Source organism: Marmota flaviventris, chromosome 17 (genome assembly GCF_047511675.1).
Source record: "Marmota flaviventris isolate mMarFla1 chromosome 17, mMarFla1.hap1, whole genome shotgun sequence".
In the NCBI taxonomy this organism is placed as follows: Eukaryota; Metazoa; Chordata; class Mammalia; order Rodentia; family Sciuridae; genus Marmota; species Marmota flaviventris.
In genome coordinates this window covers 12,145,484-12,170,818 of record NC_092514.1, presented here as the reverse complement: position 1 = coordinate 12,170,818, position 25,335 = coordinate 12,145,484, and the positions used below count along the sequence as shown (strand labels likewise).

The 25,335-nt window shown below is 44.7% G+C and overlaps 1 protein-coding gene across 5 annotated transcripts in view; it reads left to right on the top strand.

The window, feature by feature from the left end:
• Window positions 1-1,370: 1,370 nt before the first annotated feature.
• The window catches only part of Tnfrsf13b (TNF receptor superfamily member 13B), a 28,649-nt gene continuing 4,684 nt past the window's right edge, over window positions 1,371-25,335 (top strand). Inside the window, exons 1-5 of one of the 5 annotated variants that reach the window (XM_071603191.1) lie at window positions 1,371-1,459; window positions 6,231-6,312; window positions 18,426-18,563; window positions 19,296-19,460; window positions 20,312-20,557. In XM_071603191.1, the coding sequence (XP_071459292.1) occupies window positions 18,455-18,563; window positions 19,296-19,460; window positions 20,312-20,557 (520 nt within the window). In that variant the 5' untranslated portion in view covers window positions 1,371-1,459; window positions 6,231-6,312; window positions 18,426-18,454. Of the gene's footprint in view, window positions 1,460-3,559; window positions 3,667-5,427; window positions 5,447-6,230; window positions 6,313-18,425; window positions 18,564-19,295; window positions 19,461-20,311; window positions 20,558-25,335 lie in introns of those variants that run through there. The other 4 variants (XM_071603189.1, XM_071603192.1, XM_071603190.1 and 1 more) reach the window with 4 other exon arrangements.

The following is a 25,335-nucleotide window of genomic DNA, read 5'->3' as shown; positions in this document are numbered from 1 at the left end:
CTTATTTTAGTTAAGATAATATCTTCCAGTTCCCTCCATCTTGATGCAAATGACAGGATTTCCTTCTTTTTAAAGGCTGAATAATATTCCACGGTATATATATGCACTACATTTTCTTTATCATTTGTTGATGGACGTTTAGGTGGATTTCATATCTGGGATACTGTGTAAAGTGCTGCAGTAAACATGAGAGAGGGGTTGCTGTACTTCCTATCTCTCAGGAGGTTTCAGAAGACTTGCAATGACATAGAAATAGTTACAATACACGGTAATAAGGGCCACAGTATCAATCCTCAATCCCATCTGCAGAGAACTCAGTTGCTCTGAGAATGTAACTACTTGAACTCAGCCTCACATGGCTTGTGCCACACATAGTGCTGCTATTATACCCATTTTACAGAACAGAACACAGAGACACAGAGACATTATGTACATAAGTTGCCACCAAGGACTCCAGTTGGTATTTGGCAGAGTAGAGATTCAAACGCAGTCTGGCTGGCTCTCGTGCTTTGATAGGCATAGTGACATGTGTGGGCTCTCTCTCTCTCTCTCGTCCAGCGAGGAGGTCCACAGAACAGGGCAGAGAAAGAGTGTGGCTGCAGAGTCGCTAATCAAGATCTCCGGACACCAAGCAGGAAGCAGGTCTGATTTTATTGCAGTTACCATGTATATATACTCAGGCAGCAGCTAAGCAGGTTACAGGCAGCCACTAATGCAATTTCTGCTAACTGCCCTTGCAGCCACCAATTGAGGAGTGGGCTGTGGAGCAAGCACAGGGACTGCAACCCACGGCCTCATGCCCAGGGCTGTGCCTATGGGGTAAGCAGATTGCTACTACACGCCTAGCAAGAGGGGAGTGGCCTGCCACTCAGACGACACCCTTAGCATATGCCATGCATGCAGAACTCCATGCACCGGTCCCCACAGTGACAAAGCTCAGAAGGTGCAGAAAATGAGCCTCTAACTTGGGTTGGGGTAGTTAGGGTGGCTTCCCAGAGGAGAGGACACCTCAACTGAGTCTTGGAGGAGCTGAACTTGCAATAGAATAGGCCAAGACTGTCCAGGGGGAGGGAAGGGTGAGCCCTTCTGTGCAGCTGAGACGGGGCCTGGGGTGTATGAGTATAAGCCTGGGGCAGGAGCTTCGCCCTTGAGATGGGCCAGGGAAAACCTGGACGCGCCCAAGCCATGCAAGGGTGGATGATGTCGCCCAGCCGCTCTGCGCACCTTGGTGGACAGAGCAGAGCCATCAGGACTCAGAGCCCTTCACCTTGCCTGGTGAGCGCGCAGGCGCAGGTGACCGGGGCGGCTGATTTACATCCTCCAGGTTGAGGGGAAGACCCAGGAAGCGCAGCCCAGGCACTAATCAAATCTGGGGCTAATAATAAACATCCTGAGTAATGAGTGGCCTGGGCCAGAGGAGGCGAGGTGGCCGGAGCCGGCGGGCAGGCAGAGGAGCGCTGTGAGTAGCCAAGCCAGTGGGCAGGCCGGCAGGTGGACAGTGGGGGGGGAGGCCCTCGGCCCGTGTTCTGCACGGGCTCCTGGGCCCACACGGAGCCAGGACCTTGGGGGGGTCCCAAGATGTCTGCAGCCCCAAGGCTTCCCCAAGCCTTGCATGTGGAGAACCCCGAGTCTGGGGCACTTAGGGGTATGTGGGGGGGTCTTGCCTTCCAGGAGAGGAGAGCTAAGACTGGAGCTGGGGGGGGGGGGGTTGGCCCCCATGGCAGGAGTTGTCCCCTTTGTGACCAGGTGTCCCCCCACCATGTTTTCTCTTCCACCCTCAGTGGGTCATTTTAAAATGAACCCCAGACATGGTGGGATCTTAGATGCCTCTGGATTAAACTCAAAACCCCTGACCCCTGCCCGAACTGCGGTCACCTTTGATATTATCAGTCAGTGCCCCAATGTACCTGATGGATATATCCACGTCTTTTCTTTTTGTTGTTGTTCAAATCAGAATTAAACACGGCCCACGTCAGACATTTAGTTATGCTTTTTTAAAAAAATATTTATATTTTTTTAGTTGGAGTTGGACCCAATACCTTTCTTTTATTTGCTGATTTTTATGGGGTGCTGAGGATCGAACCCAGGGCCTCGCACATGCTAGGAGAGCGCTCTACCGGTGAGCCACCACCCCAGCCCCTACTTGTAGTTTTAATCCACACCAATTCTCACTCTCTTATTAATTTTTTTTTTTTTTGCTTCAAATTATTTGTTGAAGAAAGGGGACTGTGTTTTCTTGTAACATTTCATCAGGACGGGTTTGGGAGGCTTGGTCAAAGATAAAATTTACCTGGAAACATCTGTTGCTTAGAGCAGATGAACCCAAGGCTGGATGTGAGTAGGGACTGTCCAGCATCCAGGGCTGCACCTTAAATCCACATATCTCTCCTGTTCCTTTCCCCAGCACCCCAGCTTTGAAGCCTGTCATATCTCTGATTTTCATTTGCAACCGGGAGACCCGTACTGACCTGTATAGCCAGCCAAGGGCTCAAATACACATAATTTCTTAGAGCGTTTGACAAGGCAGTGACCAGGCCACCTTGACCCAGGATGAAACCTCCCCCCGGGACTCTGGGACCAAATGTCAAGAACTAGCTAGAATTGTGACTTGGCACCCACAGAGGCTTCTAGGGACTCACTGGAGAGGGAAACCTTCTAGCTCCCGTTGTTCAGAGACTAAAGCACTAAAGCTTTGAAAAGGCTGGACCCTTTCTTGAAGAGTCATAAGCAAAGGCTCTGAGAAATTCTGAGGTTAAAATAGGGCTTTAGCTTATTTATTTATTTATTTACTTATTTATTTAAAATATTTATTTTTTAGTTGTGGTTGGATCCAATAACTTTATTTATTTGTTTTTATGTGGTGCTGAGGATCGAACCCAGGGCCTCTCATGTGCTAGGCGAGTGCTCTACCGCTGAGCCACAACCCCAGGCTTTAGCTTTTTTAAACTCAATATGTTTTAATTTTTAATAGCTTCTCATATTTGTTCCAACATAAAAGTAGGTATATATTCTTGTGGCCTATAGTTCTCATGCAACAATAAAAGCTAGAAAGTTTACAAATTAGAACGAAAATATAAAACCAGTAAGTTTATATATACATAAAAGTAGGTATATATTCTTTTTTGCCTATAGCTCTCATGCAACAATAAAAGCTAGAATGTCTACAAATCAGGACAAAAATATAAAACCAGTAAGACGTGAATGAACCACCTTTAGTTTATTTACTCTAACAAGTGCTGCTGTTTTTCTCAAACAGAAAAAAAAAAAAACGCTTTGCATACAAGAAACGCATCACAAGTATTGGTTTACTAACAGAAAGCTGTTGTTTTGGGTCCCGTTCTGTTCTTAAACTGTTAGCGTTCTTACTTTAATAGTCATGTTGAGAAGGCTTGTTCTCATAAACAATCTTACTCAAACTGATATTGAGAAATTCAAGTCTTTTCTTCCTCTTTCAAGGCAATCAGAACAGAATATTAGTCAAACTTTATGCATGACAATCTTCAGATGCCAATTTTTTAAAAAAAAAATATTTATCTTTTAGTTGTAGGTGGACACAATATTTTTATTTTTATATGGTGCTGAGGATCGAACCCAGTGCCTCAAGCATGCTAGATGAGCGCTCTACCTCTGAGCCCCAACCCCAGCCCAGATGCCGATTTTAAAAAGGCAAGTACAGATAGATTGAGGAAATTCAAGATGGCCTTTACCAAATCTGCAACAGTGACTACTAAAAAAAAAAAAAAAAAAAAAAATCCAATTAGTTTTAGATTTGGGACAGAAATATTTTTTTCCTGCTTATTTGCCATGGGGCTTGTTCCGAGTGGCTGTGTAGGGAGCCCCTGGACTTAATGAATCGGACACGGTTTGGATCTCTTCTGAGTAATGTAAATCATGGTCTGGCTTTGACTTTCTTTAACGCAGCATTTTTCAAACGTATTTGACCACAGAGGTCTTTCTTGGTACAGCACCTGTTAACTAGCCGAGTGTGCCAAGAAGCTCAGGCTGAGGGTTCTAAGAATCGTCCCTCTGGTTTCAGGGTGCAGGGGAGGACCTCTGGGCTCTATCTGGCCCTGATGCAGCCAAGGCGTGGGCCCAGCCCATGGGCCCAGCATGCGAGAGGAATTCTCCCTTCTTTTCTGCTCATCGGCAGAGCATCTTTCTCAAGCTCCGGTTCTGCCTGGTGGCTGTCACTCTCTGGGACGTTTTGCCTATCTTTGGGGATGAATGGTGGCTCTGGGATTTTACATAGGTCCAGGTGGCCATGGAGGAGGGGGACTTAGGGATAGTCTCCTCTGCTCCCTTGGGTGTCTGCCAAGGTCAAGCGGCACTAGATAGTCCAGTCCAGTGGCTTTAGTGGCTTCCAGGGCACGGATGGGTCTTGGAACCTCTCTAAGGCTGCCCTTGTCCCACGAACCTGTTGTGCACTCAGCCATTGCTTCACAGCGTGACCGGGGTGGGTGGCAGGTCCCTCCCTCTCATCTTCCCCACCCCAAACGGGGCGGGGGGGGGGGGGCGCGGAGAATCAGAGGCCTTTAAAAAAAATTTTTTTTTTTTGCTGGATTCTTTGGTTTTAAATTTGCTTTTGAATAGATGGTATTAGTCATGGGATTTGAAACCTGGAAAGGAGAGGGGAAAAAAATAGAAAGTCTTTCCTCCCTCCTTCATCTGCCCAGTGCCTGCCTTCTCTGGGATAAACAGCTTCATCGACACGCACTTTACAGGCTATGAAGCTCACCTATTTAAAGCTTAAGATTCCATGTTTTATAGCATATTTACAGAGTTGTGCAACCATCACCGTAATCTAATTTTAGAATATTTCCATCATCCCGGGCTGGGGATGTGGCTCAAGCAGTAGCGCGCTCGCCTGGCATGCGTGCAGCCCGGGTTCGATCCTCAGTACCACATACAAACAAAGATGTTGTGTCTGCCGAGAACTAAAAAATAAATATTAAAAAAATTCTCTATTTCTCACTCTCTCTCTCTCTCTCTCTCTTAAAAAAAAAAAAAAAGAATATTTCCATCATCCCCAAAAGAAGCCTTGAGAGTTCAATCCCCACCCAAAAGCTAGGCTACCACTAATCTTTCTATCTCCATAGATTTTCCTATTTGGGACATTTATATCAATGGAATCACAGTATGTGGTGCATCATGACCTGCTATTTCTGCATGTTTTAAGAGATCATCCACAACACATATCAGTACTTCATTCGCGGCCCAATAATATTCTATTTTGTGGACATAGCAGGTTTTTGTTTATCTGTTCTTCGGTTGATTGACATGTTGTTCTACTCTCTGACTAGGATGAATAATGCTTCTGTGAACCTGGAGGTACATGTTTGGGGTTAACATGTTTTTATTTCTCTTAGATACCTAGAGGTGGAATTATTGGGGCTCCTATGATAATTCTGTGGTCAACATTTTGAGGAATTGCCAAACCACTTAAAAGGTGGTTGGGCCGTTTTATAATCCCATTCAACGCACAAAGATTCTGATCTCTCCACATCCTCACCAAATTGCCCATCTTTCTCATTATAGCCATGAGAGTGAGTGTGAAGTTCAGATTGACATTTCTCTCCCTCATGATCATGATGCAGAGCATCTTTTCATGTTTGTTGGCATTATTATATATTTATTGGCAAAAAAAATGTCTTTTCAACTATTTTGCCCAATTTAAAAAAAAATTGTTTTTTAAAGAGAGAGAGAATTTTTTTAAATATTTATTTATTTTTTATTAGTTGTTCAAAACATAACAAAGCTCTTGACATATCATATTTCATACATTAGATTCAAGTGGGTTATGAACTCCCATTTTTACCCCAAATACATATTGCAGAATCACATCGGTTACACATCCACATTTTTACATAATGCCATATTAGTAACTGTTGTTTTTTAGATTTCGGCGGACACAACATCTTTGTTTGTATGTGGTGCTGAGGATCGAACCCGGGCCGCACGCATGCCAGGCGAGCGCGCTACCGCTTGAGCCACATCCCCAGCCCTATTTTGCCCAATTTAAAGTTTGGTTGTCTTGTTAATTATTCCGTGACAAGTGTTCATTATACATTCTGAGTTTAAGTTTCTTATCAGATCCATGATTTGCAATGGTTTCTTTCCAGTATTTTATTCTATTCTTCTCCTTTTTCTGTGGGGCACTGCAGGGATGGGGGACTGTACTTGGGGGGTACTTTACCACGGTGCTACATCTCCAGTCTTATTTATTTATTTAGAAACAAGATCTTGCTGAGTTGCTGAGGCTGGCCACCCACGTGCATCGTCTTGTTCCGGCCTTCCAAGTCACTGGGATTACAGGTGTGCACCATGATCCTTTTACTTTCTCGATGGTTTCTTTTATTTTTATTTTTATTTTTTTTTATTATCGATGGTCTCTTTGGAACACAAAACTCTTGCGTTTTCACGAAGCCCAATTGATCAGCCAGTTATCTCTTTTATTAAATGTATACATTTGGTGTCACTGTCTAACCCAAGGCGTGAATATTGATTCCCTGTGCCTTCTAAGAGTTTTTCTTTGTAGACTTAACTCTTCCGTTTAGGTCTAGGATCCAGTTTGAAATAACGGTGTGAGGCAGGGGTTTCATTTCATCCTTCTATATGTAAATTCCAGGGGTCTCAGCACTCTTTGTTGAAAAGACTCTTCCCTATGCCGTTGGATTGCCTTGGTGCCCTTGTTGAAAATTAATTGGCCACAAATGTTAGGCTTTAATTTCGAACTCATAATTGTATTCTATTGAGCGATGGCTATGTTTAGGCCAGTACTCTATGGGTCTTAATTACTGTTGCTTTGTAGTAAGTTTAAGTAGGAAAGTGTAAGTCCTCCAACTTTGGAATCTTTCAGGATTGCTTTGGATCTTTTGGTCTCTTGCATTTCCACATGAATTTTAGGATCAGCTTGTCAAACTCTGCAGAAAAATTTCAGCTGGGATTTTGAAGGGAATGGCATTGAATCTGTAGAACAGTTTGGTGACTGTCTGCACAATATGAAGTCTTCCAATCCATGAACATGGGATGTCTTTCCACTTATTTAAACTTTCTTTAATTTCTTCCAAAAAAAAAAAAAATGTGTTATAGTTTTCAGTGTACAAATCTTGCACATCTTTTAAAAATTCTTTAAGATGTTTTATTTAAAATGTGATATTGTCTTTATTTTCTTATTATGATTTAATGCAAATACCAACACAAATATAAATTTAGAACTTTCTACCTTTTGAGGGAAAATAAAAGGAACCTATCTTGTTGTTTTGGTTTTCTTTTTTTTTTTTTTTTCCGCTACTGAATATACTTTGGAGTTCTTTCCATAGCAATATAAATAAAGATCTTCTTCATTTTACTTTTTTTTAATACCTTTATTTTATTTATTTTTATGTGGTGCTGAGGATCGAACTCAGGGCCTCACACTTGCTAGGCAAGTGCTCTACCGCTGAGCCACAACCCCAGCCCCTTCTTCGTTACTTTTTAAAATATAACTGCATAATAGCCCAGTGTATACGTAATGTAACTTACTCTGTCAGTTCCCAACGCATGGACATTTAGGTTACTTTCAATCCTCAGTAATTACAAACATGGCTGCAGTGAATTCATCGTTTTTTCTCTGTAAGATAAAACTGGAGTTTAATCACCGAGTTATCGATAATTTTGATAAATCTAACCCAATTCTGCTCCATGATGATCATACTTATTTACTTTCCTTCCATAATGAATGAGAATGTGTTCATTCAAGGGTTTGCCAATAGAAGTGCTATTTCTTTTTTATATATATATATTTTAAAAACTCGATTAGAGGGAAGATGGATCAGTGTGGTTGAATGAAATCATGCATCTTTGGGTTGTGTTGACCTGTCTGTGAACTGTCCATTCATGACCTTTGCCCATTTTTCTATTGACTGGTCTTTCTTTTTCTGTTTGCCTTTCAAATGTGAGTTGCAAATGTCTTGCTCCCATTTCTCCTATGTCTGTACTTTTTGGTAAGGTGCTCGTCGCCGTAGAGAAGTTCTTTTGTCATTGTTTACCATTTGCTTCTTTTGTGTGTGTTCTATTTTTATCCATCTCTTATGGATTTTGGATTTACCCTCCAAGGTTGTAAAGAAATCAATATGACGTATATTAAATGTAACTTCTTATATTTTTGTTCTTTTAATCTTCAACTGGGTCTTGTTGTGGTTTGCTTTGCTTTGTTTTTTTATTTTTTATTTTTTTAAATCGAAGGGAAACTTCCTGTGCTTGTTTCTGACCCTTTGTGCCAAGAATCTTCTCTCCGAAGTGTGGAAGCCAAAAGCTAGGGTCTCTGCTTCTCCTTTTTCCACTAGAACACCTGGCCCCTGAGTCCTACTGGGATGGAGGAAATACAGGCAGGAAAGGGGATTGTTGAAAACAGCTCAGATATTACCCCTGCCCAGTGTTTGTTGTGACTCCACAATTTTTTACCGAGAACAACTGTGTACAAAGGGTTCCGTCATCAATGAGCATTTATTGACCACCTCTTGTGTGCGCCTAGTATTATGAAAGGCACTGGATTCAGAGCTGAAGGAGACAGTAGGAGTTACAACATTACCGTCATTGATATTGCAATTATTCTGTTACCACAGATGACCATGGTCAACCTATTGCATTCTATACCATTGGTGCCAGAATAGTAGCTACCAATATTAACAGCCACGTCTTAAGCCAGTGACGTATGATCGTGCACATACCCTTAAGGAAAGCCTGTAATCCCGTTTTACAGGTCCGAAAAACTGAGGTTTTCCACTGGGACATGCATTCCGTCGCAGAACTGTGGTGAATCAATTTTCTTTCTTTTTAAACTTAATGAATGAATGAATTTTTAAATTTATTCTTGGGGTCCTGGGGGCTGAACTCGGGGGTACTAAACTACCTCCCTAGTGCTTTTTATTTTTTTTTTATATTGAGACAGGGTCTTGATATGTCGCCCAGGCTGCCCTCAAATTTCAATCCCCCTGCCTCATCCTCCTGCATCAGTGGGATCGCAGGCGCACACCACCACGTCCACAGCAAATCGGTTTTCAAACCGAGCATCCCAGCACATAGAAAGGCTCATCCCCTTTTTATTAACAGAAAACTGAGAAGTGACTTGCTTAGTTCTCCCAGAACCTGTTTAAGTTATGACTTTAGAGCCAGCAAGGGGCAGTGGCTCTCGACCCTGAGAATCACCGACAGGTAGTATCTGGGGGGTGGGCTGCCGGGGGGTGTGGGGTAGGGTGGGGGTCCTACAGCTATCCTCATTATTTCAGAAGGGGCTGGTGAGGAATCAGATACAACTAACAGAAATCAAAAACCATTTTCCTTCACATAATGCTCACAATGACCCCATGATGTAAGCTATCACATCCTCATTGTACCAATCAGGTCACTGGGTCATTGCCATTGGTTCTCATGTTTGTGAAAATATTACTGTTCTCCACAGCTGAGCCACACATGTGCTGTGATTATCTGTATTTTGTTGTTGGCCTCTTTGGTTTCCCTGGAGTTGATGATGCCTAGGTTTTCGGTGTGTATACAAGTCATTTATCTCAGGTCTGTAACAGATCTGGCTTTTCAACTGGTTAAACATACTCACTCATCTATCATTTCTGTGTTTTGTTGATAATGTTTCTCTTTCCTCTTCCCTTAGCTGGGATAGGGGACGCTTCAGACTCATAAGTAGCTGTCAATCTGGGAAATTCCTTTCTCACCTTGTTGAGAATTTCCATCTTCACCTGTCTGCTGACAGGGACCCCAGTTTTCTCCCCTGCCCCATTGTTTCCTGACTCCCTCTATTTAACAGAGCATGCGTCCCAGTATTACCAGGTCTTGCATGGCTCATAGTGTTTATTGGTGTCTCTTCTACCCTACGTTTGATTGGTGCCTCTCCCTCTCCTTTCTTCCTCCTCCTTCTCCTCTCTCTCACCTCCCTGGCTACCAGGAGGTGAACATTACGTTCTATTGAAAATAATCTTCTGTTATGAACTCTACATTTTTCTTCCTTCCTCTTTTGCTTTTTTTTTTGGTGTGACAAGACATGGCCCCAGTAACCTAATTCCTCCAGCCACACCCTACCCTCCTACATTTCCACCACCCTCCAGCGGTCCATTCAGCTGTCAGTGGATTAATCCACTGAGGAGGTCAGAGCCCTTATGACCCAATCACTTCCCCAAAAGCCCTACCTCTGAAAATGGCTGATTGGGGACCAAGCCTTCAACACTGAGCCTGTGCCCCCACAGGCTTTCCAAATCCAAACTAATAACATGTTTATGTTTCTATCCCTGATTTCAGACCTCTTGAGTATTCACCTGGTGGTAGACTTGCTGGATCCTATGGTAGATCTGTGTTTGACTTTTTGATGAATAGACGTGAGAGGGTGCTGAGCGCGGCCATCTTGGGCAGTGACTGCGTGGTCACCCATTCTCAGGGGTGAGGCACAGAGGGTTCAGATCTCTCCACACCTCCGACATTTGTTATTTTCAGTTTCTTTTCCCAATAGTCATCTCGATAGCGAGCGATATCGTATTGTGGTTATGATTTGCATTTCTCCAGTGACTAATGATGCTGGGCTTCATTTCACCGTGATCAGCAGCCATTTGGGTATCTTATTTGGAGAACCATGGATTCAAGTCTTTGGCCCACTTTTGACTTGAGTTGTTTGGATTTTAGGAGTTTCTTACATAGTCTGAATGTCAACCCTTGTCAGATACACACTTTGGAAATATTTACTCCTATTTTGGGACTTGTCTTTTTATCCACTCGATGGTAAACCTTTGAGGCACAAAAGTCTTTAATTTTGGTCAAGTCCAATTTATTTATTTTTTTAAATTTTCTTACCAGTGTGCCCTTGCCAAAATTCAATGAATGACGATTCCCCTCTTTGTTATCCTCTAAGACTTTATAATTTGGGCTCTTAGCATTTGATAAATTCTGAGTTGATTCTTGTACTATGGAATTAGGTAACAGTACAATTTCATTCTTTTGCACGTGGATTTGGTGGATTTAGTTTTGTAGTAAGTTTCAGGAAGAAATCAGGAAGTATGTCTTCCATCTTTGTTCTTAAGATCCTTTTGACTTTTCAAAGTCTCTTGTAATTCTATTTGAGTTTTTAGGATCCGTTTTTCTATTTCTGTAAAAAAAAAAAAAGTCATTGAGATTTGGTTGGAAATTGTATTGAGTTTGTAGACGGCTTTGTTTAGTATTAACTTTTAACATCATTGAATCCTCCAGCCCAAGAATATGGCTCTCTTTTATGGAGGTATTTTTAGTTTCTTCCAGAAATATTTTGTAGTTTTTCAGATCTCTTGTATATTGTGTATTTTCGGTACACACTTCACCTCATTTGTTGAATTTATTTCTAAGTATTTGTTCCTTTTTATGCCATTGTTAAATGGAAAATTATTTTCCTAATTTTCTTTTGGGATTGTTCATAGTAGGTCTGCAAAAATTCAACTGATTTTAGTCTGTTGATTTTGTATCCTATAACTTTGCTGAACCTTTTATTAGCTCTAATAGGTTGTGTGTGTTTGTGCACACGAGCACATGCGTATATACATATGTGAAGATTTTAGGGATTTTTTTACACTTAAGATCATGCCATCTGGGAACAGAGATAATTTAACTTCCTCCTTTCCCATTGGGATACTTTTTTTTTTCTTGCCTAAATGCATTGGCTAGTATTTCCAGTGCTATGTGGAATAGAAGTGGCAAAAAATGTGCATTCTTGTGTTGTTCCTGATCTTGGTGAGAAAAACTTTCAGTCTTTCACTATTTAGTACATCATTAGCTGTGTGTTTTTGACTTATGGCCTTTCTCATATTCAGGAATTTTTTCCCCCTTCTTTATTGAGTTTTTTAAATCATGAAAAGTGTTGGATTTTGTCAGATGATCTTTCTGCATCAATTGAGATGATCATGTAATTTTTTTCCTTCTATTTATTTATTTAGGTACAGGGAATTGAACCCAGGACACTTTACCACTAATCTACATTCCCAGTCCTTTTAATTTTTTTTTTTTTTAATCTTGAGACTCTCTAAGTTGCTCAGGGCCTTGCTAAGTTGCTGAGTCTGGCCTTGAACTTGCAACCCTCCTGCACCAACCTCCCAAGTCTCTGGGATTACAGGTGTGCACCTTCATGCCTGGATTCTTCATTCTTTAGTGTGGTGCATCACACTTATGCCTTCTAGGAATAAGTCCCACCCGACCATGGTGAATAATCCTTTTCATGTGTTGTTGGGTTCAATGTGCTAATATTTCGTTGAGGATTTTTTGCATATGTATTCATAGACATGTTGGTCTGTAATATTCTTTTTTTATGATGTCTTTATTTAGATTTCGTACGAAGTCTTTTTTTGTTTGACAATAATACAGCTGCCTCAGCTCTCCTTCAGTTACTATTTGCATGATATATCTTTTTCCATACTTCCACTTTCAACCTTTTTGGGGTTCTTTGATAAGAAGTCTTTTACAGACAGCATACAGATCAGTCTTGTGGGTTTCTAAAAATCGAATCTGCCAATGACAAACTGCTTCTCTCTTGCTACTTTCACAATTCTTTGTCCTTTCCATAATTTTATTATACGGTGTCTTGGTGTGAGTTTTTCTGATTTTTTTTCCCTGCTTGGAGATTGTTGAGCTTCACAAATGTGTATATTCCTGCCTTTTCCTCAGTTTGGGGGTGTTTGGGGGCCATTGTTTCTTTGACAGCTAATTCAGATTTACATGAAATAACTGTACATATTATTTATGGGTTACAATATTATATTTGATATATGTATACATTGCATAATAATAAAAATCAAGGTAATTAGCATATCCATTACCTCGTCCGTTTGTCACTTCTTTATGGTGAGAGTATTTAAAAGCCTCTCTCCTAGATATTTGAAATACACAGTATGTTATTATTAACAATCGTCACCCTACTAGGTAATAGAACACATCCCTGTTCCATAGGTTTGTACCAGTCTCTTTCCATACTCCACTTTCTCTTCTCTCTCCAATCTCTGGTAACCACTGTTCTACTAGATTTCTACTTTCATGAGGTCATCAGAGTGAGAACATAGGGTAAATGTCTTTCTGTGTCTGGTTTATTTTGCTTGAAATAATATCATCCAGATCCACCTATGGTTTTGCAAATGACTGGATCTCGTTGTTTTTATAGCTGAGTAGTATTCCATGTGTGTAGACCACCTTTTCTTTATACATTCATTTCTGGTTGGCCATTTAATTCCAAATCTGGTTATTGTGACGAGTGCTACAATAAACATGAAAGTGTCGATGTCTTTTGAACCCACTAAATTCATTTATATATATATATATTACCCAGTAGTGGGATTGCTGGATGGTATGTTCATTCTAGTTTTAACTTTTTGAGGACTCTCCTTACGATTTTCACGATGGCTGCACTAACTGACATTCCCACCCACAGTGTGCACAAGAGCCCCTTCTACCCCACAACTTGAGCATTTGTTATTTCTTGCCTTATTGATCACAGCCTATTCTAACGGGGGGTGAGATGATGTCTTGTGGTTTTCTTTTGCATGTCCCTGGTGATCAGTGATGTTGCGCTTCTTTTCATCAACTCTTTGTGTAACCGTTGGTGTGCCTTTTGAGAAATGTCTGTTCAGATCTTTTGCATATTTCAATAGGATCACTTGTTTTCTTTTATGTTGATATGTTTGAATTTTTTTGTAAGTTCTGGATAGTAACCCTTGTTACATTATTTTTTCCCTATTCTGTAGATCATCTCTTCATGCTCATTTTCTTTTGTGGTTCCATACAGATTTTTAGGACTGTGATCCCCCCCCCCCCCCCGCCGATTTCTGTAAAGAACGTCATTAGTACTTTGATGAAGATTGCATTTGAATTTGGGTAGTTGGAACATCTCCCAATACGATAATGGGGCGTTTTAGGATTCATTAAACGCAGAATATCTTCCTATCGGCTTGTGTCCTCTTGAATTTCTTTCATCGGTATCTTGATTTTCATGACAGAGATCTTTTCTTTTTTTTTACCTCCTTGGTCTGATTTACTTCTAAGTATTTCCGTTTGTTCATTTGTAACGATGGTGAATGGGATTTCTTGATTCCTTTTTCATCTGGCTTGCTGTTGGAATGTAGAAGCACAGTGATTTTTGTATATCGGACTTATATTCTACAGCTCTACTGAACATTTGTCAGTTTTGCAATTGGTGATGTTTGAGATGGGGGTCCCACTATGTTTGGTGGGGGTCCCACTTCTGATCTCTATAACAGTTTTGACTTTTTTTTTTTTTTGAATTTACGATCCTACTGCCTGACTTCCCTAAAGTAACTAAGATCACAGGTTCTGTGCCATCCCTCCCAGCTCATTTATGAGTTCTGATTATGTTTCTGTGGATTCTTCAGGTTTTCCTATGTATGAGATCATGCCATCTGCAAATGAGGACAATTGAGTGACATTTCCAATTGGTATGCCTTCCTTTCTTCCTCTTACCTGATTGATCTGGCTAGTACTTCCGGTACCACATTGAATACAACAGGAAAGCGTAGACATCCTCGTCTCATTTTAGATTTTTAGGGGAAAATCCTTCAACCTTTTCCTTTTTGCTATATTAGCAAGGTTTGTCATGCACGGGTTTTATGGTGTGGAGATATCCATTCCTTCTTGTTTGGGATTTTATTTTTGTTCTAGGTGCTGGGGCTGGACCCCAGGACCTTGTGCATGCTAGGCAAGTGCTCTGACACCGAGCCACACCCGTGAGGTACACTCCTTGTACACCTAATGCATGGAGAGGTTTTATGATCAATGAATTTAAATTTTTAATAAGTGCTTTTTTCTGAGTCTCTAGAGATGACCAAATGGATGTCCTTCCTTCTGTTATGTGACATATCACATTTATTGATTTACATAATAAATTTAGTATGAACCCAACTTGATTATGGTGAAGAATCTTTTGGATGTGCATTTGGATTCTGTCTTGCTAGTATTTTTTTTTTGGGGGGGGCACCATTTCTTCAAATGTTCTGCCCTTTTATCTCTCTTCCTTGTGCAACTCTTATGTCAGCGAGGGGTCCTACAGGCCCTTGAGAGTTAGTTCATTTTTATCCAAGTCTGTTTTTTTTTTTAAATCCCTGTTCTACATATCAATAATTTCAACAGACCTACCTTCAGGTTCACCCATCCTTTCTTCTGCCTGCTGCTTAAATTTTCTGATAACTCCCTCTAGTGAGTTTTTTCATTCGGTCATTGTACTTTTCAGTTCCAGAATTTCGGTTTGGTTCCTTTTTAAAAATGAAATTAAAAAAAAAAAGAGAGAGACTATTTTTAGAGCAGTTTCAGTTTCACAGCAAAATTGAGTACAAAGAGTTCCCATCGACTCTCATCCTGCCTCAAAACACAGGCTGCTTCCCCCTCTGTACAGAATGGGTACCTTGGTGATGGTCAACCCACACGGGGGACACGCCACCTGGGGTCCACGGTCTACATTCAGATCTGCTCTTGGCTGTGTATTTGTTTTAATTAGATACACATGACAGTAAACTGATCTTGACATATCACACATTTGAATCAAATGGGGTATAATTTCTCATTTTTCTGAGTATACAGGTTGCAGAATCACATTGGTCACACAGTCACCTATATACATACAGCAATAATAAAGTCTATTTTATTCTGCTGCCCTTCCTATCCCCCCTTCCCCTCCCCTCCCCTCCCATCTCTTCTCTCTACCCAATCTAATGTGATGCTATTCTTTTTTTCTTTTTCCTCACATCATCATACATGTATTCTGTATAACAATGAGAGTCTCCTTCCATCTTCCATGCAATTCCCCTTCTCCCTCCCTTTCCCTCCCACCTCTCTTCCCTATCTAGAGGTAATTTTCTTCTCATGCTCTTCCTCCCTACCCTATTTTGAGTCACCCCCCTTATATCAGAGAAGACATTCGGCATTTGTTTTTTAGGGATTGCCTAACTTCACTTAGCATTACCTGCTCTAATGCCATCCATTTCCCTGCAAATGCCATGATCTTGTTATTTTTTAGTGCTGAGTAATATTCCATTGTATATAAATGCCATATTTTTTTATCCATTCATCCACTGAAGGGCATCTAGGTTGGCTCCGCAGTCTAGCTATTGTGAATTGTGCTGCTATAAACATTGATGTGGCTGTGTCCTTGTAGTATGCTGTTTTTAAGTCCTTTAGGTATAGTCCGAGGAGTGGGATAGCTGGGTCAAATGGTGGTTCCATTCCCAGTTTTCCAAGGAATCTCCATACTGCTTTCCAAATTGGCTGCACCAATATGCAGTCCCACCAGCAGTGTATGAGTGTACATATTCTTTTTTTATTCAGACATGGTTTTCCTATTTCCTTTAGTTCTTTGCCCATGATTTCCTTGAGCTACCTTGAACATAGTTAAAATCACTGAATCAACACCTTTGGCTGATGGTTCCAATGTACATCCAGCCTTCTGTGGAGATAACGTAATGTCAAGTTCTTCATCTCCTGTGAGCATTTCTAGGCTTGTGATGTTTTGGAGAACTGGACATTTTCAGTATTATGCTGTGGTAACTTTGAAAATCCGATTTCCCCCATTCCCCGGGGATTGGCTCTTGCTCATGAAGGACTGGAGCCGTCCACTTGTGACTTTTTTAAGCTCTTTTTTGCACACGGTATGTGTTCCTTGCTGTGCACAGTCGCTGATGTCTCTGCTCCTCTAGCACGGTGGTCACCTGGGATCCTCACAAAGATTTCCTTAAGTGTCCTGCTCCCCAAAAGGAGAGGGGGTTACTATCTCCTTAAATCTCCCAGAAGCCACTTCAGCCCTGTGGGGTTCACCGTGGTGCTGGCCCCTGAGTGATCCAAACCAGCAGAGTCAGCAACCAGAACCCACAACCCCGATATCGTAAGGACCAGGGCCTTCTGGCCCAACCTGGCTCCAGCAAACGCTAACCAGGAACTTGGGCAATGCCCCCCCCACTGCTACCTTCCAGGATTTGGGGACCAGGGAATGGATGTCTTCTTCTGCTTCCTGCATCACCTCTGCTGGCCCCAGGTGCCCCAGGTCTTCTGTTGGCTGGGTTTGAGTTCTTTCCGTCTGCTGATTTCCAGCTGTTGAAGACGGAGGTGGAAAGAGTTGCTAAGGGGGACGTCACTCACGTTCTCCCGGTTAGAGAATAAGAAATGCTGGGAGCGGGCACGGGGGTGCACACCTGCAGTCCCAGCGACTCAGGGGACTGAGCGGGAGAATGGCAAGTTCAAGGCCAGCCGGGGCCACTTAGTAAGACCCTGTCTGGAAAGAAAAAATAAATAAATAAAAGGGGGGCTGGGGATGCAGCTCCGTAGTAAAGTGCTCCTGGGTTCAGAGAAGGGAGAGGCAGGTGTCCTAAGAGCAGACAGAACATTTTTTTATCAAAGAAGTGCTGCATCTCAGCCCGAGTACGTCCAGGCTGCCAAGCACCGGCGCAGGTGAGACTCGGAAATCATGTGGGCAGATAAAGCCAGACAGGAAAGTTCTAGAAGGGTGGGGATAAGAAGTTGGAAGAGCAGGACTGGAGATGCAAACCCCAGCATTGCAACAAATGAAGCAAAACATTAGCGACCCCTGGGAAGAGTCTGAGATGGGAGGTGGCCCCAGGGAGTGGTCCAGGGTGCAGGGAACCAGCCATCTCTCCCTCCACACTGCGTTGAAATGATACCATGTATCCATGGTCACCAAACTGTATGTGGAAGGCTTGTGCACTTTGCACACGTCCCTGTCTGTGTTTCACACCACAGTAAATAAGAAAAAAGGGAAGGGAGGGAACATTGACGGAGTGTTTGCTGTAGGCAAGGTCGGCTTTAAAAAATAAATAAATAAATCCATTCATTTCATGAGCACTTACTATGCCCTTGGCACTCTCGAGGTCCTGAGGACCTAGCAATTCGGTCCAGACCCTCCCTTCCGCATGATGCCCATAGTTGGTGCAAGACACAGCACGAAAGGAAAGTCATCACAGTGACAAGCAAAAGTGGCTTGTCACAGGGTCGGGGGAGTCAGAAAGGTCTTCCCTGAAAGAAAAAAAAAAAAAAGCTTCAGAAATCTTGAGGATGGGGAGGGGTCGTGGGGGGCGGGGGAAGAAGAGCCTTTTATGTAATGGGAACAGCATGTGCAAAGGTCCTGTGGCAGAAAGAGTCACAGCATGGAAGGAGGGCAGAGAGCACGGCCAAGCAGGGTACGGCCGACATGAAGGAGGGAGGGACTCTCAGAATAAGCATTTCGTAGATGGGGGAAACTCAAGCATGGAAAGGTGAGGTGGCACCAGTCAGTGCAGCTGGGATGGGGAGCCAGCTCTGCCTGGGTGCCCTCTGCCCACTGAGAGACTCAGGGAATGTCCCTGGGAACCTGGGTGAGGGAGGCCCCCTTGGCTCCACTCAGCTTGCCAGCCACCCTTATGCTCCCTACCTCTCAGCTCCACAGGGCCTGTGGCTTGGGGTGGCTATGAGATCCTGCCCTGAGGAGAAGTACTGGGACTCCTTGCTGAACGGCTGCATGTCCTGCAAGCCAATCTGCAGCCAGCGGAGACCGAGCACCTGCGCAGCCTTCTGCAGTGAGTTCTGGGGCCTGAGCCCAGGGAACAGCTGGACCTCCCCACACCTTACTTCCCCCCCAAAGCTCCCTCTGGCCCCACAGCCGTCCGGAGGCTGAGAAGTGGGGTCAGGGGAAGGAAATGCACCCACTCATTCATCAGCGATTCTTCACCCCCTCATTCGACTCTCGCCACTTTATTTATTTCTTAGTTTTCGGTGGACACGACATCTTTATTTTATTTTTACGTGGTGCTGAGGATCGAACCCAGCGCCCCGCGCATGCCAGGCAAGCGCGCTACCGCTTGAGCCACCATCCCCAGCCCTTGAAAATTTTTATTATAGAAATGGTCAAACACGCAAAAACACAAGAGTTGACCCTGTGTCCCCGTTATCGGCTTAAAAAAATCATTAAAATTCTGCCTTTTTGTTTTCCGATCATTTTTTTTTGCTTGAATATTTTAAAGTGAATTTTAAAATATCATTTTTTACCTATAGATACTAGATCATGAATCCCTCACACACCAGGTCCCCTAAAACATAACCTCAACATCTTTTTTTATGATTTTTTTTTTTTTTTAGTTGTAGGTGGACACAATACCTTTATTTTATTTTCATGTGGTGCTGAGGATCAAACCCAGGGCCTCACATGCCCTAGGCGAACATTCTACTGCTGAGCCACAACCCCAGCCCCTATAAATGGAATCTTTTTTTAAAAAAAAAAAATTTATGTTTTTTTAATATTTATTTTTTAGGTGTAGATGGGCCTTTATTTTTATGTGGTGCTGAGGATCGAACCCGGGTCCTGCCCGTGCTAGGCGAGCAGCGCTCTACCACTGAGCCACAATCCCAGCCCCTAAATGGAATCTTAAAAGAAAGTTTACTTGTGGAAATAAAAATATCCTCAGGCTTTCTAGAAGGTAAACTGATTGCCCCAGCTATTTTTCTTTTTTGGCAGTGTGGGGGCTGGAACCCGGGGCCTTGTGCATGTTAGGCAAGTGCTCCACCATTGAGCTGTGCCCTCAAGGAGCCCTTAAATAGAGTTCTCTGTATCCCCAGTGTAGGTTCTGTCGAGCTCTTGAAGGTCAAGGTGCTTGGGCTTTTAGTTTGCTTGGCTTCTGCTCCTTGGCACTGATACTTATTCTAGTGGCTGTCATTCCCATTTATTTTTAAAACCCACAAAATGCTACTAATGTGAGCTTTCCCACCTGTCTTCCAATCCCACCCTCCGCAACTTGCCAAAGAGGACTCTGACCTTTCCCCTCTGTTCCTTAGGCTAATTGGAGATATATTTCTTCTTGATGGGGTTTGGAAAAGGCAAGTAAAGAATGACAATTAAGGCAATTGAAGAATCTAGTTTATCACTTTTAAAAGAAAAGTAGAACATCTTCCTAGGCTTGAAAACTAAGAAATGGAATCTTTTTTAAAAAAAAAAATATATTTATTAATTTTTTTAAAAGAAGAGTCTTTTAAAGAATCTATAGGCCAAAGAAGAAGTAATAATGAAAAGAAAAAAAAAACATTTTGAACTAGATTCAGGAAAAACACTATGTATCAAAATGTGTGTGATGCAGCCACAGCAGCACTTGGAGGATCATTCATAGCCTTCCGTTTGTATAAATTCGATTTGTAAAAAGACTTGGATTATTCCGGGATTGCTATTTGAGTCAGACTGTGACTTTTTTTTTTTTTTTTAACTTTGATGTCCTTTGAGATTAGACCCAGAGCTCCTGCAGGCCCATGTCACCCATCACTCCTTTCTCTTTCCCAGAGTCCCTCAGTTGCCTCAAGGAGCAAGGCAAATATTACGACCGTCTCCTGAAAGACTGCGTCAGCTGCACCCCCATCTGTGGTCAGCACCCCAAGCAATGTGAATACTTCTGTGAGAACAAACTCCGGAGTCGAGTGAACCTTCCACCCCAGCTCAGGAGGCCGCAGACAGGGGAGACGGAAACCAGGTCAGATAACTCAGGAAGGTACCAGGGATTGGAACACAGAGGCTCAGAGGCAGGTCCAGGTAAGCTTGTGGTGGGGAGGGCCAGAATGCACGGGAGGCTGGGCACCAAGCCTGATCAGAAGGGTCTGCAGGGCTGGGGTCGTCGTAGCTCCGTGGTAGAGCCTTTGCCTGGCATACGTGTGAGACTCTGGATTTGATTCTCAGCACCGCACATAAATAAATAAAATAAAGGTCCATCGACGACTAACAAACATATATTTAAAAAAAAAACAAAAAACGAAGAGTCTGCGATATAAGAAGCCCAGAGTCCAGGCAAATGGTCAGAAGCCAGGGTAGTCAACCCAGGATAGCAAAACAATTTAGATAAAAATTCCACAAGTGTGTGGGCAAGAAAGTAGCAGAAGAAATGGCGTGACTTGTGATGGAAGCTATTGAGGTTCTTTTTTAAAAAATCTTTTCATCTATTTTTTATTTGTATGAATTAGTTATACATGACACTTTTTAATATATTTTAACTCACACAGAATTCTACAATTTATGGAGTACCATGTGATTTTTTTGGAGGGGTGGGTACCGGGGATTGAACTCAGGGGACACTCGGCCACTGAGCCACATCCTCAGCCCTATTTTGTATGTTATTTAGAGACAGGGTCTCGCTGAGTTGCTTAGGGCCTCGCTTTTGCTGAGGCTGGCTTTGAACTCGTGATCCTCCTGCCTCAGCCTCCTGAGCGGCTGGGATTTCAGGCCATCCTCAGATGAACAAGTTTTTGAAACATGAGCAGCCCAACCTACGTGAGCACTGTGCCAGGAGGCCACCCAATCTCAGCCTCCGGTTAGGGACAACGGAGAATTCCTTTGAATGAGAAGGAAGAGATATTACTAACCCAAACAAAACATTATGGCCATCGTGAACATAGTGAGAAGAGTCTGCTGGGCAGCTGCTGAGGGCCAGGTGTCAAAAATAATCGAATCGATCCACCCAGCAGACACCTCGAGACTCCCTACCCTGTTGTGAGCACCCGAGACGACCTTGAGCTGCCCTTGACCTATCAAACAGCAGGCCCGAGTTCCCTTGAGAGTCACATAGCAAGTACGTGACAGAGTTGGGCTCTGTCCACCCTGCAACAGCAGGAAGACCCAGAGCAGGACCCATGGGTGGGATCACTGATTCCTGAGGGTGACCGGTTGCCCTTAGGAGGAGGTGAGTCACATCCTGCTTGGGACCACCAGCCAAGCCCCCTCACCAGAAGGTACTTGGGGCTTCATCTTGGCTCCAGGGCCAGAGCTCCCAGGATGTGTAGGGGGGTGCATAAGGACATGTCGGGAGGTCAGGAGTGGGGGGTCAGCCTTACTGGGCCTCACCCTGCAGCTTTGGCTGGACCGTGGTGTCACCAGGGGACACCACAGGCCCTCCCAGAGCCTCAGAGACTTGGTGATTCTCTTGCTGTCCCCTGTCCCTCCCTGCCCGGCATCTCTCTGGTGGCCTGCGGCTGAGATCTCTTCTGCTCTCTCCTCTCATATCTCTGTGGGCTGCCGGGGCAGGGGCCGGGCTGGTGTGGATTGTAAACAGGAAGTCGGGGCCACATGCACAGGGGACAGACCCAGATGTGGACCTACCGGAGGGGAGGGAGCAGAGGACACCAGGTGAAGGGTTGGTCTGTCCCCACCACCCGTACCCAGCACTGCGAGGCCCACCTCAATGGATTCCAAGATTCTCAGGCGGCCCACTCAGGACTGCCGTGCCTGGGGGAGGCCAGAGTCTCACGGAGGGAGAGACAACAGACGAGACTTCCGCTAATGATAGACTAATCTCTATCCCAGTGGCTCAGGAGGCTGAGGCAGGAGGATCACAAGTTCAAGGCCAGCCTCAGCCCCTTTAGCAAGGCCCTAAGCAACTTCGTGGAGATCCTGTCTCAGAATAAAAAAATTGACGAAAGGGCTGGGGATGTTGCTCAGTGGTTAAGCGCCCCTGGGTGCAATCCCCAATATCTACATATTATTTTTTTCTAGGGGGGACAGGAACGCAGTGATCCATCATCCACTTCTCTAGCAGGTCTGGTGATGACGACTTGCAGAGAAAAGAGGAGGGGGAATGAGACAGAACAGCTAGCAGCCAGGGGTGGCTGGAGACGGCACCGGGAGAGGTGATTGCCAGATGACAGAGGGATTCTCTTGCTGGGCTGGGGAGGCCGGTGTCCGGCTCGAGGCAGGGACGCAGCAACTGGACAAGAGAGTCAGAAAGGGGCTGGGAGGCGATCTTCCCGTTGCCTCTGGGGACATGGATGGCAGCAAGGGTCCCGAGTGAGAGGCTATGTCTGGCCACAGATAACAAGGACCTGAGTGGAACAGAGGTATGACATTAGGAGGTGGGGAAGGGGAGGCTAAGACCTGGGTGACCTGGGGAAGTTTCAGGACTGCTCCTTCCCAACTGTCCCCACCCATAATGCCCTCCTGGGGGCTCTCCCAAGGCTCAGGTGACTTTCCATTTGCTGTGTGTGTGTGTGTGTAGCACATGAGAACCAGCTGCCCTTGCAGGTGAGCTGGGTAGCTTCCTGTGGCTGCGGTGACCTTGCTCCATAGACCAAGTGACTCAAAACAACACAGGTGGACACAGCCACAGTTCTAGGGGCAGAAGGTCAGAACCCAAGGGCAAACGCCCAGGGCTGGGTTCTCTCCGTCTTCCAGCTTCAGGTAGCCTGCAGGCATTCCTGGGCTTGTGGCCCCATCATTCTGGGCTCGATTCCCATCTTCAACCCAGTCTCTATTCCTGGCCTCCTCTGTGTCTGCCTCTCTCCTCCCCTGTCTTCTGGGGACACTTGTCATTGGATCTGGGACCCACCCTCGTCCAGGACGATCTAGTCTCCCAGGTCCTTAATTTAATGACATCTGCCAAGACTCTGTCGTCACATGTGCAGGTTATGAGGGGACATATCTTGGTTGTGGGGGGGGCACCGTAAGAGGAAAGAGACATCCCCCAGGGCACTATGAGCTATGAGTATTCCCATGTGACCAGGCTTGTTCCCATGAGGCCAGGCTTGGGGACAGCCAGGACCCTGTGTGTGCTGGAGCTCTGGATAGCATCTTATTTGGAGAACCTGGATTTTTACCCACGATGGGGAGATAGACATAGACACAGAACTGCTTGGCTCACATCGGGTTCCTGCAGGTGAACTTTCCTTGTGGAAGACGGAGGAACTTCCTTATCCTGCTGGTTGAAACTGGGCTGTTGGGAAAATCTGACCCTTCTCTCATTTTTCCTGATTTCTTGGAAGGTCAGATAAACAGCTTAGTTTCTTTTAGCTTGGTTTCTTCTTTCGCGTGAATGACTCCCTTTTAAATTTTTTTTTTCTCCCTGGGACTCAGGATTGAACCCAGGGGTACTCTATCACTGAGCTACATGCCCAGGGTCTTTGCTAAGTTGCCCGGGTTTGGGCCTCAAACTTGCAATCCTCCTGCCTCAGCCTCCCAAGTCACGGGGATTACAGGTGCGCACCACCATTACCCAGGTTCCATTTCCAGCTTTAGCCTGGTTCTGGGAGGACCCCGTGCAGAAGGAGGCTGAGTCCAAAACAGTAGCCTCCTCTAACTTACTCAGCAGCGCCCCCCGGTGGGGACAGAGCCGTCTAGACTCGGCTCAGACCTTAGTACTGCCAGCCAGGATGGGGGGGCGGTTCCCACGATTTGGGTCCCAGAACTTCTCAAGGTTTCATTTACTTTGGGGACTAGAACAGGATAGGTGTCCCTAGTCGCTGTTTTAATGATTTTTCAGTTTCTCAGGGTCCTCTTTGTCCTGACCTTGTTCTGGGCTACCCCAGTGGGAGCAGGACCACTCTCCCATTTTTCTGTCCCCCGGCTAAAGCCAAGGTCCAGGGATCTGCTAAGATTGGGCAGAAGCCGAGGGCGCAGGGTAGACGCGCGTGGAGAGGGGAGGAAGAGGAGACTTGGTTATGAAGAGAGCCAAGATGGAGGGCAGCAGCTGGCGTAGGCTGTGGGACCTGGGAGCCACTTTGGAGTGACCCGGGCCAGCTGAACAGCCAACTGATGTGACCCAAGGGCCGGCAAAGGGGCCGTAAACAGCAACGTGGCCTGGACAGAGTCTGGGCCTGCCTCTTGGCACGGCCGAGAGCTGCTCCCCTCCCTTGAGGAGAACACATTCACCCTCAGGAGAAGGGGGTCCCCAAAAGATCCAGGGACCCCAGGGAGAGAGGTGAGTGGAGTGTGGGGGGGTGCCGTGACATTCTAGAAATGGTTTCGGTGGAAGTTCACACACCCAAAGTGAAACCGCCTCCCAGCATCCCATCTGTTCCCAAGTTTAGACACACAGGGGACAAGGGGTGTCCTCTGGGAATGGCTCACAGAGTGGACATTTGAAGGCCTCCCCCCCCCCCCGGTGACCTAAAAGTGAGGCTGTTAGTTCACACAGGAAACCCCCCTTCCCCACCAACACTCAACCAAGCATCACACAGTGTACACAGAACTTGTAGGAAGCAGAGACTGGCCGAGTGGACTGTCACATGGATGTGAAGTCCCTGAAGGCTTCTGGGCCTGAGGGGAGGCCAGAGCCAGGCACACGTGTCAGAGTTCCCACAGGTCCAGCCCCCCCACACCTCTCCCCAGGGCCTTCCCCGTGCCCAGTGAGCTTGGAGGTGTGGGGACCTCGGTGACTTGTTGGATTCCCACCCAGGCCTGGTGCATTTACTTGCATTATCTCGGTGCTGAGAGACAGAACGTCAGACCCCATTTTGCAGACAGGGAAACAGGCTCAAAGACACTGAGCTGCATTCAGTCATGGCCGCAGATCCCCAGCTTAAAATCACCACGGCTTCCTGCCCCTCTAG